The 20,758-nt window shown below is 45.5% G+C and overlaps 1 protein-coding gene across 5 annotated transcripts in view; it reads left to right on the top strand.

The window, feature by feature from the left end:
• The window catches only part of Ablim1 (actin binding LIM protein 1), a 205,030-nt gene that overhangs the window by 77,231 nt on the left and 107,041 nt on the right, over positions 1-20,758 (top strand). For all 5 annotated transcript variants that reach the window (XM_028773273.1, XM_028773231.1, XM_028773246.1 and 2 more), the window contains exons 3-4: positions 9,197-9,380; positions 12,018-12,127. In XM_028773273.1, coding sequence (XP_028629106.1) covers positions 9,197-9,380; positions 12,018-12,127 — 294 coding nt within the window. The remainder of the gene's footprint in view (positions 1-9,196; positions 9,381-12,017; positions 12,128-20,758) is intronic.

Below are 20,758 nucleotides of genomic sequence, written 5' to 3'. Positions count from 1 at the left end.
AGAGAGAGAGAGAGAGGGAGAGAGAGAGAGAGAGAGAGAGAGAGAGAGAGAGAGAGAGAGAGAGAGAGAGAGACTGACTCTTAATGACTACCTGCTGCCCCAAATCCAAAAGTGTGGCCTACTGTGAGATTTAAATCCTGGTCATAAGCAAGGCTAGCCATTTTAAGCATAGACAGCTTCACTCTCTCCCTGTCCCTGTCCCTGTCCCTGTCCCTCTTCCCCTTCCTCTCCCTCTTCCACCTCCCCCCTCCCCTTCCCCCTCTTCCTCTCTTCCCCTCCCCTTCCCCCTCCCCCTCTCTCTCCCTCTTCTTTCCTCCTTCCCTCCCTTCCTTTGAGTGTAGTATATGCATCAGAACAAAGGTTTGCTTGTAAGGCAAGTGACTGAAGTTGAGCGTGTCCCCACCTCATCCACATACTTCCCGTGCTCATTTTAAACCCTGAAGCCCTGTATTAAGGTAATCTGTGTGATGGTAAAAGATTTCCAGACTGGTGTGTTTATATTCTGGGTGGTGTCTTTCTTTCTTGACCTGCTTGTAAGCAATTTTGTTTGCATATGAAATTCTACAACAAATTCTAAAATACTATGTCGTCAGTGCTTTTATTAGTAAACAGAGGTTCCAAAAGTTTCCTTTTAAACCATGACTCCTATGATCATATATTCAAACTCTGACTTAACTCGAATCCCCAACAGCATTGCTTTGGGGCCCGTGTTCTATCTGGGTGACCTTGTAAGTATCATGTCACCCAGAAGTGATCGTTGATTTCAGTGTGCATTTAGAAGTCAATGGAGAGAGATTACAGTCCGTTTCTGAGGCTTGCCGTTTGAGTCCAAGCGCTTTTCGCAGAAGTTATTTCTGGCAGAAGCTGCCTCCGCACATCATTGTTGGTGAGTGCTGTTCAGCTATTTTGAGCTCCGAGCTACAGCAATAGCCCTTGTGAGCTACCTTTTGTGGTCGCTTCAAGCTCACTGCTCTGCGTTTCAGTCCAGAAATGGATTGAGCCAGTCTGACACTGAACTCTGAGTACATGGCCGACGATACTGAAGGCCGATGTTACCGTCTTGATAAAAAAAAAAACTGTGAGGAAAAGAATAAGATGGAAAGGTTTAAAAGAAATCACTGGGGGAGCTGGGAAGATGTTCCTGAGACTGAGGGCCTGAGTTTGAACCCTCAGCACCACACGACCATGCTCACCTGTGACCCCTGCACTGTGAGAGCAGAGACAGTGCATCGTAGAGGGTGCTGGCTGCCAGCCTAGCTAGCTAAAGGTTCAGCAAGAGACCCTGTCTCAACAGAGTAAGACAGAGAGCAACAGAGCAGGAAGCCCAACGTCCACCTCTGGTCTCTGACATGTGTGCGCATGTGCACACACTGTGTGCGTGTGCACCCCACATGTGCACACTGAGGAAGAGGACAAGAGACATTTGGTATTTGCGATGTTAATCCAAGAGTAATGTGTATGCAGGGGCAGGGGGTCCTGTTTCCCGGCTCTGTCACATCTGAGTCTCCACCACACACGATGCACAGCACCAGGAAGCACAGCATCAGAGCAGGCTCTGACCTCGACATGGGGGAAAGTACTGTTTCCAGAACACAAAGCCTGCATGCTCATAAAGGAAAGGGGGCAGCCCTGGCTGCACACCCCTGCTCCAAGCAAGACAAGCTTGTAAGGGAAAGAGTAACCCTGCCTGTATGCTTTGTTCCAGGTGGAAAAGCTCAGAAAGGCCCCTCATGCCTGTGGGTTCTTTGTTCTGCAGTACTGGGTATTGAACCTAAGGCCTTAGGTATCCTAGGCAAGGGTTCTACCACGGAGCTGCTTCCTCAGTTCTTGTGTCCTGTGACAGGAGGATTGCCAGCAGGATACTAGACAGCCAGTGCCTTCCCCAGAAAGTAAAGAGAGGAGCCTCAAAGGCTACTGGTCCCCCATTAAGATTCCTAAGGATCATTGTTTCCTGGGTCTTCTCTTACTGCTGAGAACGGGCCAGGCCCACTTGGAATCAGCAGCCTGAAAAGGTACAGTCCCCAGCTGAAGATGAGGAAGGGTCTCCCGCCTGATGACCTGGCCGCCCATTGAGGCGGGTGTAAGTCTGAGCATTGACTGGCAGGTGGACCATCTCGGGGATGGATTTGTTGTGGCACCAAATGGACCTGCTGCCTTGAAAAGCCCTAAGATGCTTCCGCAGCCTGGCTCCTGCCACTGAAACCAGGCTCTGCTCTCCCCACTCCCTCCCCCCAGCCGACACCCCTCCCCCAGCCGACGCCCCTCCCCCAGCCGACGCCCCTCCCCCAGCCGACGCCCCTCCCCCAGCCGACGCCTCCATGCTCTGTTCCCCTTCTGTTGCATGGTATTTTTACAGCCCAAGCAGCTCTTGTTCAGTTGTTAAGATTTAAGCTTTTTCAAAAAATGTTCTCGTTACTAACTTCACAACTTTTGTATAAAAATTTCTTGGATGCACACATCCCCCCACTTAACCAGTAAATTTTACTCGGTGGTTTGTAGAGTGGATTCGAGAGCGTCACATCAACAAGGCTCTGGGCTGCGTGTAGTCAGACCTTAGTGATGGGAAGCAGGGGAGGATTCAGCAGGACTCTGGGTGAAGAATGCTTTAATAATTGATGCTGGGAAGGAAGGCTGGCAGCCTGGGCTTTTAGTGAGCAGAATCTGTGATTTTCCTAGGAAATACGTTAAAGTCAGGGAAATGTACATGTCTCCATTTGAATCCAACCTCACCATGTTATTTATTTTATGATCATGTAGATGTAAGACATTTGCTTTGTGCTATCATTTAAAGGTACTAAAGCTCTTTTATAAAACAAATTAGGGGGGCTAGAGAGATGGCTCAGAGGTTAAGAGCACTGGCTCCTCTTCCAGAGGTCCCGAGTTCAATTCCCAGCAACCACACGGTGCCTCATAATCATCTCTAATGAGACCTGGTGCCCTCTTCTAACTCTATAATAGGTTCTGGTGCCCTCTTCTGGAATGCAGGTATACATGCAGGCAGAACTCTGTATACATGATAAATAAATCTTTAAAATAAAACAAAATATTAAATTTTTTTAAGGTCTGATGAGATGTTCTGTGGGTAAAGGCACCTCCGGTCTGAGCCTCAGTATCTGGTGGAAAGAGAGAATCAATTCTCCCAAACTGCTGACCACTATACATGCTGTGGTGTGTGCATACAGATGCACATAAAATAAAACTGTAATAATGGGGTATGAAAGATGGTCCAATAGTTAAGAGCATTTGATGCTTCCAGAGGATTCCTGTCCAGTTCTCAGCATCCATGTCAGGAGGCTCACAACCACCTGTGACTCCAGATCCAGGGGACTTCTATGGGTACCCCTGCACTTTGACATGTGCATGAGCATGCAAACAGATAAACACAGGTGAACGCACACACACTTGACATGCATGCACACACACGCTTACGCACACACACACAAAAATGTAAAATAATAAAGTAATTTAAATGTTTTAATTTTTTTGAAATTTGTTTACTATTCACCTTCAGATACTTTGAGTAAAAAAGAGCTGAGTCAGATGGAGTGTAACGTCCACGACTGTCCTATACACACACAGGATGAGTGTGTCAAGGACACATGCTATCCATGAGTGAGGGCTCTGTGGTGTGGTAAAGCTGAGTTTCGGGAAAACTAAAGGTGTGTGACCATGGGCCTTCCAAAGAGACCCTCAAAGATGGCTGCAGGGGATAGAAAACTGAGCAGGCTGCAGCAGGGTGATAAGATCAAGTGTTAGTTGTCTTAATGGCCCTTGGGCAGAGCAGGCACCAGAATTCAAAGTCTGGGCCTTCAGTCAATGGTAAAGATCTTGTCAAACTACATCTGGTTCCAGTATAATGACCCCGTGAGCTGCTACCCAAAGCCCCTGGCTGACTCTAGAAGACTATGATTTCTTTCTCCTTCTTTGTGATCAAGTTTTGGATACAATTTTTTTAAAGATTCATTTATTTTTACTTTATGTGTATGATTGTTTGCCTGTATGTATGTATATTCATGGTTGTAGCACCTATGGAGACCAGAAAAAGGTATCAGATCTCCTAGGACTGGAGTTACAGATGGTGTGAGTCCTCACGTAGAGACCAGAAGCAGAACCTGGAGGCTCTGAAGGAGCAGCAAGTGCTCTTAGTCAGGGATCCATCTCTTCATCTTTGACCCCAGCTTCTTCTAATGTTTTAATTATTTTATTTAATTACTTATATGCAAGTGTTTTTCCTGCATGCGTGCATGCATCTGTCTGATGCCTGCAGAATCCAGAGAGGGTATTGGATCTCCTGGAACTATAGTTACAGATGCTTGTGAGGTATTATTTGGGTGCTGGGAATGGAACTTGGGTCCTTTAGTAGAGAAGCCAGTTCTCTTAATAGCTAGGCCATCTCTCTAGCTCTCTCACCCCAATCTCTTGATATGTTATTATCATTAAAGGTTAGCTTCCATTGACATGTGGGTACTTCGAGCAATTAGGTTCTCTGAGATAGAAGACAGAATTGGGGTGTCCAGGAACTTGGGGGATTTAGGGAAAAAAAGTTCTTGCTTCATGGGCACCTAGTTTCAGCTTCTCAAGAAGACAGTAGTCCTGTGGATGGATGGTGTGTGGAAACCACAGGCAGATAAGCCACTGAACTGTCCACATAAAAATTACTAACATGGTGAATCAAACATTCTAGGTATGTTATCACCACTAAAAGGAATGCTTTTAATGAGCTGATTGACAGGCATATGTAAGTTAGTTGCGCTTACCTTCCCAAGAGAGCCAACTTCGTAGTCCTGTTTTGTGAGCTCACTCAGTTGTTTGTAAAGGCATATGTAGAAGTCTCTAAAAATTGACTTCTCAAGATTCTTTACTCTGTGATCTTTGTTCTCACTTAGTGGTAAATCATCCACGATGCTTGGTCTTAATCCACTGCAGCGCTAGCCCCATTCTGATGGGAACTCAGACTGTCCCAAGTGGATTCTTTTCCTGACAATGCAAACACTGTTTTTAATAAAAATCACTTCCAGGCAGAAGGGCAATGCTGACGCTCAGTTTAAGAAATAATGGCAAGAAGGCACAGGGAGGAGCGGATCCCGGGGACGTTCACGGGGGAACTAGCCTGGGCTTTGTGACTGCTTGAAAATATTGGTGTAGGGTGAGAAAGTGGATACGGCTAGAGGTTTACAGACACAGGGAATAGAAGCATCTCTCACAAGTCTTTTAGGGGTGGTGGTAGCACAGAGCTGAAAGGATGGAGCCACTGGAAGAGGCCGTGTTTGAAGCCAACACACTGTCTGTTCCCTGCTCAGTTACAACCACAGTCTAAAGCTTGCAGGATACATACTATATAGACAGAGATCACTGACTGATAATCCTTTGCTCTGGGATTGAAGTTGAAGTAGGTAAGGTCTGTTCCTGGGGAGACCTTATATTATATGGGGAAGGAAATGGTATCTGGGGGATTTCCCTATGTTTAGAGTCCTTGAGGAGACAGAAGAGGAGGGGAGACTCCAATTATGTCACCGTCACCCCCATTCTGGTCTTAGGTGACGTCATGATGTTTGAAGTAATGTCTAGGTCCAGCTGCATAGGGTTTTTTCCTCTCATTCATTACCTGGTGCGTGTGCCACAGATCCCTGCTCTGTTAAACACTGTTTATCTAATCATCTAAACCGACATACATAATGCTACAGTTGTCGGATAACATGGCTTGGCTATGAATTTCAGAGAAAAGCCAAATCACATCACAACACGGCACAGTTTGTCACCTCTGAACTGAGTTGCCAAATCATGTTGTAGGGCTATGCTAGGTTCGTGAAATTACAGTTTGATTAAAGAGAGCATGCGTCAGTCCCACAAAACCACTTTCAGACAGAGAAGTCCACACAGAGGTACCCAGAGAGGAGGCAGTAAGCAGAAAGGACTTCTAAAAGGCATTCCCTTTGAAGGGGTCCTGTGGTCTGCATTAGCTTGAAGCTCACCTCGGTCTTGTCATGGGGAATCTGTGATTTTTATTCCCAGCCCAGGTGACCGGATGAGAGCAAAGGGGATGGCGGGTCTAAGTCCACTGTTTGTCCCTTCTCAGAGCTACAAGAAGTAAGTTTGAAGGAACAAATGAGTCATCAAAACTGGCGATAGCTCCCAGGAGTGGAACTGGTGGGAACGTGTCAAATGTGAGGCAGGATTCAGTTCAATTACACTATACTGTTCTACGTATTATATTAGATGCAGAGATTAATAAAAAACTCTTGGCCATAAAGTGCTCTGACATCTTGAAGGTGCACACCTATGAAATTACTGAAGAGGACTCTCTTGAGTGACCCGTGATGACCCTACCCCATCCCCCAAGGATTATTTCTGCTCTAAGAATCTGAGGTCAGAACGAGGCTGGTCCATGAGGTCCGTGATCCTCTTGGTAAGGAGGGAGGAAGCCGGTGTGAAATCGGGAGATGCAGGAAGAGATGCTGACAGTTGTAGGAGGAGACAGCCATTCTGAGAACACGATTGGAGCATTATTTATAGGCTGGTTAGTTGCCAGCAGATGGTTTCTGGCCATCATCTTCGGTCACTTGGTTTTCAAGAGCGATGTCAGAGCTGTGGAGTGTTGGTCTAAACAAGGACCAGGGAGTCTACACGGAAAGCTTGTGCGTGGTTCTAACTGATAGGGGAGGGGTAGGTCATGATCTCACCGAGTTAAGACTTCGTTAGACAGGGGTCCTAATCTTTTCCTACTCTAAACCTCTAGCACCTGTGAAATTTGTATACTGTTCTGGGTGGGTGAATATCTAAAATAAGTATATAAATCAGACATTTGCTGATAAAAAAATCATAAAGAAATGTATTTTAAAACAGTTCTTTGTTATACATATAATTTTCGCCGTTAAATTCTCAAGTGGATTTTTATACTACTAGGAATAGTGTATTTACATTTTTACATAAAGAATACTAGCTGCATATTTGAGCTGTGGGACAAAGGGTATCTTCAGTGTTTTATAGACTCCAGCAATATTTTGATTTTATAATCATCCATGCTAAGAATGCCACCTTGCATAAATACATATACAAAATGGCAGAAATGTGTTTAAAGTCATTTCAGAAATTATTGGAAATTGTGTCCTAATCTCAAGCTGGAGTTCATTTAATGATGAATTTTTTTTTTTTTTTAATAAAAAGCAAGTCAGGCCGGGCGGTGGTGGCGCACGCCTTTAATCTCAGCACTTGGGAGGCAGAGGCAGGCGGATTTCTGAGTTCGAGGCCAGCCTGGTCTACAGAGTGAGTTCCAGGACAGCCAGGGCTACACAGAGAAACCCTGTCTCGAAAAACCAAAAAAAAAAAAAAAAAAAGCAAGTCAGTAGCTGAGTCAGGAATTTTTAAAATCAAACACTCTAAAACAGTTTGATCCAAAATATACTAATTTGATACTCTCGTGCTGAGCAATGACAGTAGGAAGACGTTTCTACGTTTAAGTAGGAAGATTTCCATGATTAAATCATTAAAATTGCCTGTACCATAAAAAACAAACAAACAAAAACACTGCAATTCGTAACACGCAGTAGTTGTGAACCTGAGAGGAGCGAAGTACACTTGTACTGACTGGCTGATGGTAAGCACAGTACAAAAGTGCATATGTTTATATATTTTGTTCAGACTCACAGCTATTTGGTGAAGTCTTACACTGTACTGTGGGCGACTGCCACCTCAGATTCACTGCACTTGATTTTGAATTAATTTTTGGTCCTTACATGTTCAGAAATTGTGTGTGTGTGTATGAGAGAGAGAGAGAGCACAAGAGAGAGAGCATAAGAGAGAGAGAGAGCAGGAGAGAGAGAGGGAGGGAGAGAAAGTTTTCTGAGACAGGGTTTCTGTGTAGCCCTGGCTGTCTTGGAACTCACTCTGTAGACCAGGCTGGGTTTGAACTCAGAGATCCCCCTGCCTCTGCCTCCAAGTGCTGGGATTAAAGGCGTGCACCCACTACGCTTAGCTCATGTTCAGAGAAGTTTCACTGTTTCGTTTCTAATTTCCCTTTACAACCCCGCCTTCAGTTATATGACCATTCTCCTTTTAAGAGCCTGTAAGTTAGACTATTAATGAGTCATGGGAACTCATCGGAATAACTCACCCTATGTTCTTGCAAATCCTTAGGAGAGCCATTCAGTGACCAAGCTCACTTTTCTCCCACCCCACCTGAGGGTCTGCTCTAACTGCAGTCTGTTCTAACCCTCTGAGGGTTTATGAGAAGGATCAGAAAGCAGTCTGTGCCTTACCTGAGGCTTCCCTTCCCTGGGTGGGAGTCACCGACCCTTGGGATACAGAGGCTAAGGCTGGAGAGGCCCGGCTCTAGCTGCCGCCTCCCTGGCATCTGACAGGAGATAGTCTTTATCAGGGGTTGCTCTAGGCTTGATTTGTGGACAAGTTGTGACATGCTTGAGTTTGTCTGAGCATGCAGAATAGGCCCAGGCTCCTGGCAACCCTGTTTCCTACATTGTCCCTGTCACGAACAGATGTACGATTTGAAAAGTGATAACAAAATCCAGACTCAACAAAGCGTCCTCTTTTGCATGTCCTGAGATCACAGATGACAATTCTGTGTTGGATTTGTCCCTTCCCTTCTTCCCTTCCTGGCATGCCCATTCTCATGTCTCATACGTTACATCACATGGTCAGTGTGTCTTATTTCTTGCACAAAGAGACAGTTTGGGCCCCAACTGCTTTGTTGCTTTGGGGAAAGATTTCTAATGTGTGGGGAAAAAAATGGTCACTGGAAACTTCAGCTGTCGCTGTTGCTATAGTAGGAACCTATTACTCAGTGATCTTGGCCCAAATCAAGTAGCTGTGTGGGCAAGCAGTGGGCACCTTTCCTAACAGCATTGCCAGGGACACCTTAGTCAGCATCCCAGAGAGCCCAAACGGGCATATCTTTCCATCACAGACTGACTGACTGTTGCCGAATCTTAGATACCGCTGAGACCATTGAAACCTAGCCAGTGGATTTTACTTGTATGAGATATTGCATGGCTCCCAGGGGAATGGAGTAAGGGGGCGGCAGGAGAAAAAGCAGAGCTCAATAATAAATGACTCTTTGTGCCAGTCCACTCCCTGTCCCCAAACCATTGAGAGCACAGGGAGCCACCAGCATCTGGCAAAAGGCAAATGTTACCCAGAGATTTGGCAGGCGATAACCAGTTATAAACTTGTCTCTCTACAGTGTGCGGCTGCGACCTGGCCCAGGGAGGCTTCTTCATAAAGAACGGGGACTATCTGTGTACCCTGGACTACCAGAGGATGTACGGGACGAGGTGCCACGGCTGTGGGGAGTTTGTAGAAGGCGAGGTGGTAACTGCCCTGGGCAAGACCTACCACCCCAACTGCTTCGCCTGCACGATCTGCAAGTAAGTATCTTTTCCAAGCCTCTGGCTCTCTACAACAGACTGGCTTCAACATCCAAAGCTTTGACAGCCTCCTCTGGTCCTGAGAGTACAGAGTCTTAAACTCAACATATTTCTCGACATGGCTCTTCCTGGCTCTTGGTTTCTTCTTGCCTGTTCATTCTTGGTTAAAGTACAGTATAGTTGGAAAGCTTTATTCGTATCCTCTGTAAAGCAGTATGGTAGTTTGTAAGGGGCTGTATCTCAAGCCCGAAGGGGGCTGGACCTCAGGAAAGTTTTAATAAAGACGACACTGTAGGGAACAGATAGCTGCTTAGAAGGACAAAGCTCATTTGGAAATGTAGGTGATTATGTGAACTTGTTATGTAGCCTCTTTTAGCTGGGCATTGAACTGTGGGCCCACAGTCCCACATTCAGAAGGCAGAGGTGGGAGAATTCTTTGAACACAGGCATTCAAGATCAGCCCAGCCAAGACAGCACAACCTCCTCCTGCTAGAGATGAGATGGTATCTTTGCTGTAGTTTGTGATGGTTGGCAACAGCTCACTGGTCAGATCATTAGTCTTTAGTTCTTTTTTGTTTCTTTCTTTGTTTTGTTAGAGATAGAGTCTCATTATACAGCACTGGCTGTCCTGGAACTGTGTAAATCAGGCTGGCCTTGAACTCCTAGAGATCCTCCCGCCTCTGCCTCTCGAGTGCTGGGCCATGAAGGCATGCGCCACTATGCCTGGCTTTAGGTCTTTCACTTAAATAACATTGTCTATGTGTCTGTATAGGAGTTAGGACTTCTTTCAGGTACAGCGGCAGGGTTGAGGAATTATGACAGAGATCAAATGGTTTACAAAACCTAGACACTAGTCATTGATGTTTTAGGGGAAACTTCTGATCGTTAGGTGTCTGTATAAGACAGCTTAATGAAAATGATCAGTCTGAGGGAAGGAAACTGGCACAGGAGGGGGATGTGCTATATTGTGTTTGGGAGCCACACATTATGACTCCTGTAGTACACGGAGTCTGGCTTGTACCACAGAGGATCTGTGTGGAAGGGAGCCAGCCACACTCCTGGGGTGATACACATAAAGGCACACTTGTTATCAGTGCCCCCCAAGAGCTGGGTCAGCCCTGGGCAGTGAGCCCCTGTACTTGCCCCAAGGATATTGCTTGCCTCACCCAGGTCCCGTCCCTGAGTGGAGACCAAAGAACATGTGCTCGCTGTACTGTGTTTATAGGCCCATAACCCTCTGATATTCCCCTCACGGAACAGACGAGGGACTTGTTCAGGTGTAGTGATGAGTGAGAAGCAAGGGGTCCCCTGCAGCACCACGGTGTAGTTTTAATTATTGACACAGGTCTAAGTCAGGTAGATGAGGCCTGTCCCTGCCCGTGGCCTCTTTATCTTTCCAGTGAAAAGGGGCAAAGCCACTTCAGAGAGGAAGCCACTGAACTGGGGACTTTTAATATTCAAAGGTGCAAGACTACAATCTCCCCCTCCCCACACATTTGATAACTGGTATCTGTCATATAGGTGGGGCTAAGTCCAGCTGTTCCTGTGAGTGCATGGTTAGTTACCAGCCTTAGGCTATGGGGAGATGGGCTAAGGGTTGTGAACATACTGGTGCAGATCAGGAAGCGTGGACTTGCTCCAGACTGATGAATTCTGACTTGCCCATGTCTGTCTTTCGAGTTCCACATTTCCTAACTGACAGTCCCACACTAGGAAACTCACATTGTTGAAGATTGTTGGTAAACTGGCTTGACATAGTAAGCAAGCTTTGGAAAGCTAACATGTGTGCAGAAGGTGCACTTTTGTGCAGTGTGCTGTTGCTGACGGAGGTCCAGCAGGAGAGGAACGTGTCTTCCTGACACAGAGCCTGCTACTGACTTTTACGTCTATTTTATGTCTGTGAATGCTTGGGCTGCATGTAAGTTTACCCTGTGCATGCCAGGTGCCTATGGAGGTCAGAAGAGGGCATTGGATCTCCTGGAACTGGCATTATAGATGGCCGTGAGCTGCCACCTGGGTACTGCTGAACCTGGGACTTCTGCAAGAACAAGTGCTCTTAACCACTGAGCCTGTGACTAATTCTCAAACATGTTTACAGCAGATTATGAGGGATTGGGTTCTTCAGGGCTTTGCAAATTCAGATGTCCAGAGAGGACAGTCTGACTCCATATAGTCACTACAGAATACGGGACCAAGAGGGCCCCCACTTCTCCTGTAGCTGTTCTCTTAGGGATGTGCCGGGAGCTTCAGTGGGAATTCATGGCATTTAAAGTGGGTTATGTTGCGTTTTGTTTCTGTTTTGTTTTTAGTGAAGAATTTCCTTATGGAAATCACTGCTCTGTGGGCCCCGAGGAGTCATTTGCTCAGACACCCCTCCACCTTAGAATGGCGCTAAACCATGCTACTCTCCAAGCAGGGAGCCTGCAGGACCAGTGCTCTTTGCATCTCACAATGAAGCGCGTACATTTGTTTGGCCCATGTCCAGCTGGCAGGCTTGGGGCATGGCCACATTTCAAACATTCTGCCTGCTGCTCCTCCAAGAAATCAATTTGCACGGGAGGGTAGCAGGCAAAGGGGTGAGGAGAGAGAATGAAATTGCTGGAATAACTCTGAGGGCAAATGTCTTTCTGTCTCCAGGCGCCCGTTTCCACCCGGAGACCGAGTCACATTCAATGGGAGAGACTGCCTTTGTCAGCTCTGTGCACAGCCGATATCTTCCAGCCCTAAAGAAGCCACCTGCTCCAGCAGTAAGTGCCCTGTCCCTGCAGCCGCTGACAGAAACACCTTTGTAGTTCGAAGGTAGTTCAGGAAGATGCCTTCCTTTTGAATAATCTTATTAGTGAACACCAAGTCTTTTCTTATTTGGGACATTTTTCCCCCTATGGAAAAAAACATGCAGTGTTTACTAAAACCCAGACAGAAAGAGGCATCATCATTGTATCAAAATGTATCATTGTATCTAATTCCCATACGGAATTAGATAACAAGCTGTCCATTTTTTAAACATTTAATTTATTAATTATTTATTTTATGAGTGTGCTGTGTCTTCACACACACCAGGAGAGGGAATCAGATTCCCATTACAGATGGTTGTGAGCTACTATGTGGGTGCTGGGAATTGAACTCAGTACCTCTGGAAGAACTGCTGAGCCATCGCTCCAACCCCCTCCAACTGTCCATTTTGACAGTCAGCAAGGAAAAATAGTTATGAACCTTTACATTGAGACGCCTTGCCTGTGACTACACCTCAGAGAGTGTGGCTTGGCTCACAGTTCAGAAGATACATTTTCTCATGGGAAGGACGGTGTGGCTGAAAAGGGGGAGTGGTTTTATTGTGCTGACCAGGAAACAGGATAGGAATAGCCGGTGCTCAGCTGGCTGCTTTTACCCTTAAAGATTATGATCACCGTATGTGGTGCCATGCATCGTATGTGGTGCCATGGCATCCATGTCATTATGGGATGGATCACTGCTCTGTGAGCCCTGAGGAGTCCGGAGGACAACATGAAAGCATCCGATCTCTTTCTGCCATGGGATCCGATGACCAAACTCCTGCCTCAGGGTTGTCCAGCAAATTCTTTACCTGCTGAGACATCTCCCAGGCCCCTTTGTTTCCATTTAGGTTAGTTTGAGATCCTCTCCCAGACTATGGGATGGTGTCCCATAAATTCAGAGTGGGTCCTCCCTCCTCAGTTGCATCTTCCTGGAAATGCCTTCGCAGACACACCCAGAGAAGCATCTCCTTGTTCAGTCCAATCCGGTCAGGTTGACAATGCTTGACCTCTCCCTGCACACTGCCCATCTTTAGCTATAGAGGTTGAGACAGGAGAATGTTGGAGACAGGCTGAATAATTGTTGTCTCTCTGTGTTAAAAATCACTGTCTCCACTCATGGAAGATGCAGATGGGATAATTTCTACTTATCTCTAAATAATTCTCTGCTCACTCAGAAGGACTCTGACGACTGTTCATTTGATATTTACTGACCGCCAAAATGTATATCATCCTTCAAATGAAGATATAACCTTGAGCAAAGTGAATTCTCTCATCCTCAGGGAGCTTGCTTTCTGATGAGAGCACATAGACAAATTACCACAGAAAATACCTAACGTGTGAAGGAAAAGAGGAGATAAGGCTTTCTTTATAGGGAGCAGTCGGAGGAAGGCTCTGTAGAAGACGACACCTAAACAAATGTAGGAAGACAGTATACATGTACGGTGGATTTGACATTTCCTATGACGAGATTTCATCTGACCTATGGAATTCCAGAGAGAAACACCCCATAATAGACTCTTTCTTTTCGTGAATACACAGGAATGACATTGGACAGATCAAGTAATATCTATTATAAGTCAATATATTCTAAGCTGGGAACTGGGGAGTGATCAGGGAAGCTGTCTCAGCTCTTTATTGAGGCATCAGGAGATAAGGCCAGAATTTGCCTTAGTGTCTATGAATTTTTGGCAGCCCTCAGGAGACCTGGAATACATATACTCCACTTCCACCCCCCTAAGCTCTCTGAGTCCTAGTTCCTAAGAGTAAGGTAACCATTTTCTATTCTGGACGAATTCTACACGATTTATAGCAGTGGACCCCAATCTTCCCATTACTGTGGAAATCTTTCACTTGCTGCAAATAAGAATGTCTAGACCATCTGCATAGATATGGATTTTGATCATTGGGAGGAAAGGCGATACAGGAAGTATACATGACAGGATGCTAAACAGATGTGTTCCCATGACCTACCACTAGGGGCAGCTACCAGGCAAGGAGCCCAGAAGATAGTGAGAACAGGGTCCTAGGCTGTGTGGTGTGGTTTCCAGTTTCTCAGGCTCTTGTTACCCTACTCAAGTACAAGAGAAACACTGTAGGGACAGCGACCTTGGGAGAGAATGTCACTCCATCCTCTAGCAGGGTTTACTTGAAAAATACATTAGTAAGACCCTTAGAAGGATGCCAGTTGGATCAGGCCTGTGGTGGGAGAGATTGCGTTCCCATGATGCACTGGTGAGGTCCTGTAGTGTTTTGGTAGGTAGGTAGGAAACAGACTGGAGACTGTGCTCAAGGTCACTGAAGCCCTCTACTGACAGGTGAGGGCAGATGCCGGTCTTCTGGGTCCTGGGTTTTTGTTCTCTATTTTGTCTCATCTAGTAACTCTTGATCATTTGGTTTAAGGAAACAAAGACAGATTCTTCCGAAAGGGTGTCCAGTTGCCACAAGCCATGCAGTTTGGGAACATGCTCCATCATGTGGTCATAGCTCTAGCAAAACTAGATTTTTTTTTTTTTGAGACAGGATCTCATGAAGCCCAGGCTGTCCTTGAACTCACTATGTAGCCAAGGATGACCATGAGTTCCTAATCTCCTCACCTCTATTTCCCAAATCCTAGGGATTATAGGCGTGCGCCACAACTGACAGATTTATTTTTTTTCTTTCAAGAAAATACAGTATATCTATTAATTCTTTGAGAATTTTATACATACATGTATAGAAATTGATCATATTTACCTTTCCACTCCTTTCTGTAACTCCGCCGAGATCCACCCTTCCTAAGCTCACACTTCTGCTCATACACTCATGAGTGTGTGGGGCCATCCACTGGAGTACGGTATACAACCCAGAGACACACTGTGAAAACAGCTGTCTCTCCTCCCCCAATAGCCGTGAACTGTTAATAGCTTCTCAGCTTGGGGTAGTGGTTTTTTAAGCCCCCCTCCATCCCATGTTGTAATGTTGGCTGGCTTGATCTTGTGTAGGACTTACGTAGATTATCACTGTTCCTATGAGTTCACGAGTACATGTCCTGTCATGTCCAGAAGACACTGTTTTGTCTTCATCTGCCCATATCTCTGACTTTGACGATATTTTTCCTCCTCTTCCTTCTCCTCCTCTTCTTCCTCCTCCTTCCCCCCTCCTTTCTTCCTTTTCTCCCTTTCTCCTCTGTTTCCTCTTCCCCTCCCCTCCTCCCTTCCTCTCTTCTCTTCCTCCTCCTCCTCTTCCTTCTTTATCTTGGGAAGGAGTATAGATGTCCCGTTGATGACTGAACCCTCCACAGACATTTAACCTATGCCTTTTGATCGGCTTGTGAGTTTCTGCTTTCATTGCTGTCTACTGCACAGACTCTTCTCGGATAAGGGCTGAGTGCTACACTAATCTATTGGTAGAGAGAGAGATACAAATTTAGCGGGCAGTTTGGTACTGTGTTCATTTAGCAGATTAATAGTGGTAAGCTTCCCCCTGCAGTCTTGTCAACTCCCAGCCATGCTTTCTCAGTCAGATTTACAGTACCAGGCATGTGTTCCCTCCTGTGGAGTGGGCCTTGAATCCAGTCACAGAGTACAGTTAGTTATTTCCACAACATCCATGCCACTATTGTCCTCATGGGAATTCCGTGCTGTGCTGGTTGCTGTAGCCCATGGGGTTCATGGCTGAGTAGGGTTTTTGATGGCTTTTTCTCCCTTAGAAGCATCTATAGCCTCAACTAGCTCTATGAAACCCACATCTAACAGATTCTATTTTTTATTCTACCTTATATACGAGTATTAAAATATCACGATGTAACTCATTATTTTGTACAATTAGCAGATGCTAATATAAAATATTCGGGTACATCTATGTCTTCTCTTTTTGTATGACATTCATGTTAATCCCATAAATTAAAACTATGAAAATGTAAGCAGCTGAAAAACATTGTATTTTAATACTAGCTTTAACCGTTATTGCTTATGTATAAATCATGAAGCCACATTTTATTTCCTCGTTTGCTTCCACTGAATAAAATCCCAGTTCACTGCAACTGTCTCATCCAAAACGCTTTTATTTTCAAGAACTTCGTATCTATTTGGACGAGTACCAAAGGGTATTGAAAGGTTGTGTGGGCTTCTATGGAGGAGAGCTCTTCTGTCTGGATACATACATGCAGAGTCCCCAGTGAAATCAGGCCCTCAGATCCTGCAGTAATGGGAATATTCAGCAACGTTCTGGATGCCGTTAGCACATAATTAGAAAACATTTGGTTGCTATTTGTAGTTCTCCAAGAATTGCCTTGACTTCAAAACTGTTCTGCTATGACAGCCATTCCTATCTTTAAAAAAAACTTTTTTTTTTTTACACTTGGCAAAAGGCTTCCTAAAAAGAGAGCCTGCCTTCCTCTTAGTGTGAAACTCTCCCTCGATAATGTTCACAGCCTCTGTGATATAGATCGGAGAGCCAAGGTCCCCTCTCACCTTCTAGCTGGAGCTTCTGAGGCGTGGCTGCATTACATATTCAGTGGCTGACTTTTCGTAATCACTAAGTAGGAAGCAGAGACCACAGGAGGTTGGCAGAGCCAGGAGAGGGGAGAAGGAAGCCTCAGACAGGCAATCAATTTATCCGAAATAGTCTGTCTTGGTGCTTACTGAATAAAGAAGCAGCATTTCTACCTGGCTGGCCTGTGGCTGGCCTCTGTCATTCTGACCTCAGTGCTTCTCAGTGTCTGTGTGTATACACAGAAGTATGTGCAAGTACACGTGTGAGCATGTGCATAAAGAGGCCGGAGGACAGGCTCAGCTGCCGTTCCTTAGGTGCTGTCCAACTTATTTTTTGAGACAGAGTCTCTCACTGGTCTAAAGTTGACCAAGTCGTCAGGATTGTGAGCTCACTGTGCACGCTGCCACACCCAGACTCTGTCACTTGGACTCAGGTCTTGATCCTTACAAAGCAAGCACTTTACCAGCTGAGCTACGCTCCCAGCCCCTTCAGTGCTTCTTTCCACCTTAAAATCATCCTTTCCCTTAGCTCTGATTTATTTTCTAGGAATGTACATAGTGCTTAGGGCAGGCTGGGAATGCTACTTTATTGCAAATTAGTTACAAGCCACTTCACATTCTCAGATGGAGGTGGTAATTAAAGAAACCTATAGGGCTGTGGCAACATTGTAGTTAAATTCTTTCACTAGCAGATTCCTGACTTTTAAAAGTATGGTGGACAGAAGGTTTAGTCCTGTCCTCTAAGCCTCCCACCATTCCTTCCTCCTGCTTCTACTAGCAGCTAAGAGAGTTTGGGGTGGGGGAGGGGGTGTTGTGGTACAACCCAGTGTCTAGGGAGGAAGGTTCAGCATTTCCTCTGCAGCTCCTGTCTATCTCAGGCACTCAGGTGGGAGTGGGCTGCTGTCTACACTCAGCCTCTCCACCTCAAAGGCTGTCTGACTGGAGTCTAGCTGTGCGTGGGCTTGGTGTGTGGGCATAAGAACCGCCCAAACAAATGTATCCATCCTGCCTTTCTGTTTCCCCGCCTCTACACAGACCTCTCTCTATAGCATCGGTATTTCGCTTGCAATTGGAACGCCCACAGGTAGCAGGGCATGCTCTGATTGGACAAAGCTGAGCTCGCTTCCCATAGAGTTGTGTACTTGCCTTCCAGAGGAGGGAGTCTCCATTATTTTACTTTTCTCGTTGATGCAACAGCTTTTCCTAGTTGCAAGGTAATTATCTTTATCTCTGAAAACATGTGGAGGTTGGGAGAAAATTGTCTGCTACAACACCTAATGAATTCTTACCTGGGCGGCCCCTGGCTCTGCAGCTCACCAGCAGCCTCGACCTGCCCATCCTCTGCTGTCCTTTCACTAGAAGGACTGGTAATAGGGACTTCTTCACAGGATTTAATCATGAAGTGCATCCGGTTCTGGTTGGTTATAATTTACAATCCTCATATCAAGTCACTGTGTAGGCGACAATTTCTGAATTTTGTCCCCACTTTTGTAAAGTTGCCTTTTCTCATCGGCTGTTCATGAGAGGTGCCTTATCTATTCACACATATTGTCTAGCAACAAAATAACCAATAGAGGTGGCCTAGTGAGGTGGCTCAATGCATAATGCACACAGGCACAAAGACCTGAGTTCAGATCCCCAGAGCCCACGTAAAAGCTGGGTGTGGCCACACGCATGTGCCTGTAACCCTAGCGCCAGGAGGAGAAGCAAAGACAGGATGGCTGGGATTTCCTGGCTGGCAGCCAAGGTTCAGGTTCAGTGAGAGACCCTGTCACAAGGGAATAAAGCAGAGTCTGGCTTCCACTTGTGTGCATGGTACGCGAATCCATACATGTGCATACACACTACACACTCATACATGCACACACACCATACATACTATACACACATATGCACACACAATCCATATGCATGTTACATACCACACACACATACATACTCATACATATGCACACATATGCACACACACCTACAGACAAACTCACACCTGCATACATGTGTGCACACATAGGCACACATACACACACACATACACATATGCATCCAGTAACATGAGTACCTCCCTCGTGCCTGGGTTCGAAGCCTGGTCCTGCCTCCTCCTTGCCACATAGCATCATGTACACTGTTTGATGTCTCAGACTCCAGTCCTTCATCTGCAGATCAGAAAACAGTGCCTTCCAAGGGTCCGGAAGATTCAGTGACTCACTGCCTGGGAGGACAGTTTGCACCAGAAAGCAGGGGTCCTGGATAGAGAAAAGCCTTGGCAATTTAGCGTCCTGCAAAGGAAACTTGAGATGGGACCCAGTCCAGGGAGGTCTTGAGACTGGCCCCCTGGTGCTCCTAAGGGTTATTTTTACTCAAGACTTTACTAGATAAAAACACTGTTCTAGAAAGGTCAAGGTGGCCGGGCAGTGGTGGCGCACGCCTTTAATCCCAGCACTTGGGAGGCAGAGGCAGGCGGATTTCTGAGTTCCAAAGTTCAAGGCTAGCCTGGTCTACAGAGTGAGTTCCAGGACAGCCAGGGCTACACAGAGAAACCCTGTCTCGAAGAAAAAAAAAAAAGAAAGGTCAAGGTGGTAATGCTGATGTTGAAATTCAAAGTCAACTATACTAACTCAGAAACCAGTAGCAATTGTGGTTACAAGTCACGCCTATGACAAAAGGTGATTATAATGAATAGTGGGAGTGGCAAAGAAAGATATGGGAAGATTTCATTTAGCTGTTCAACCAACACTTAACTGAGCACATATTAAGTTCCAGGCCCTGTCTTAGGTACCCCTTAAAGTCTTTATTACATATCAGCAAGTTACATCACTAGGATTCAAAACCCTGGGAGTTTAAGTACACTGTGGGTTGTGTTTTAATTCTTTACATGTATGCCTGCTTCTCCCAAGGTAACAGTGACCTCATTGAGAAAAATCCCTTGTCTTTCCTTCTTAGGCAAGGTGTCCTGCAGAAATATTCTCAACAGATAATCTGGAAATTGAAATTATATAGCCTTTTCTACATAAAACTAATTCCAGCCTTCACCTTATTTCTTTTTATCTTTTAAATGTATGTGAATGGATGTGTGTTTGTGGTATGTGTGTGTGTGATGTAAGTGCATGTTTGTGTGTGTGTGTGCATATATATATGGTATATGCACATGTGTGTTTGTGTGGTATCTATGTGTGTCTGTGTGTGTGTATTATATCCCTGTGTATGTGATGTGCGTGCATATGTATGTATATGGTCTATGCGTGTGTATGTGTGTGTGTGTGTGTGTGTGTGTGTGTCTGTGTTCAGGAGTATGAATGGAAGCCAGAGGAGGATATCAAGTGTCTTCTTTATCACTTTCTACCTTTTCCCTTGAAACTGGGTATCTTAGTTTCTTTTCTTTTTGCTGTAATAAAATATCCTAATAGAAGTAACTTAAGAGAGAAAGGTCCACAATCCCAGGTTACAGTCCACCATAGCAGGGAAAACAGGGGCAGGATCTTGAAGGAGGCGATCATACCATACCATACCCATAATCAGAAACAGAGAACAAAGAATGCTTGCTAGTGTTTGGTTTCCTTTCTCCTTTTTGATACAGGCCAGGATCTCTTGCCTAGGGAATGGGGCCACCCACAGTGGACAAATTCCTCCAAGACATACCTAGAGACCCTATTTCTCTTGATTCTAACTTTTATCAGGTTGTCAGTTAATACTGACTATATTATACAGGAACTATCTCTGAACCTGGAAGCATGCTGGTGGTCAACAAGCTCCAGCAATCCTCCTCTCCCCCCATTGGCTAAGAGACAGAAGAAGGAAAGGGGGAGAAAGGGGTAACTGAGAGAGAAATTGAGAGATTGCTTTGTAAGAAATGAGTATGAAGGAGAGATTAATTTAAAAGTGCTTTCAAAGCTTTGGCATGGTGGTGCATGTCTTTAATAACAACACTTGGGAGACAAAGGCAGGCAGATCTCTGAGTTTGAGGCCAGCCTGGTCTACATAGTTCCAGGACAGCCAGGGCTACACAAAGAAACTCTGTCTTGCCCTTATTCTGACTCCAGCCATGGATGGTAAGTGGACTGTCAGTTACCCTTCACCTTTTCTCTAGAAGAGAGAGAGAGAGAGAGAGAGAGAGAGAGAGAGAGAGAGAGAGAGA

The sequence above is a fragment of the Grammomys surdaster genome, unplaced genomic scaffold (genome assembly GCF_004785775.1).
Source record: "Grammomys surdaster isolate TR1022 unplaced genomic scaffold, NIH_TR_1.0 66, whole genome shotgun sequence".
NCBI classification, from domain to species: domain Eukaryota; kingdom Metazoa; phylum Chordata; class Mammalia; order Rodentia; family Muridae; genus Grammomys; species Grammomys surdaster.
The sequence above is the reverse complement of the archived record's forward strand: the minus strand, read 5'-3'. Positions and strand labels throughout refer to the sequence as shown.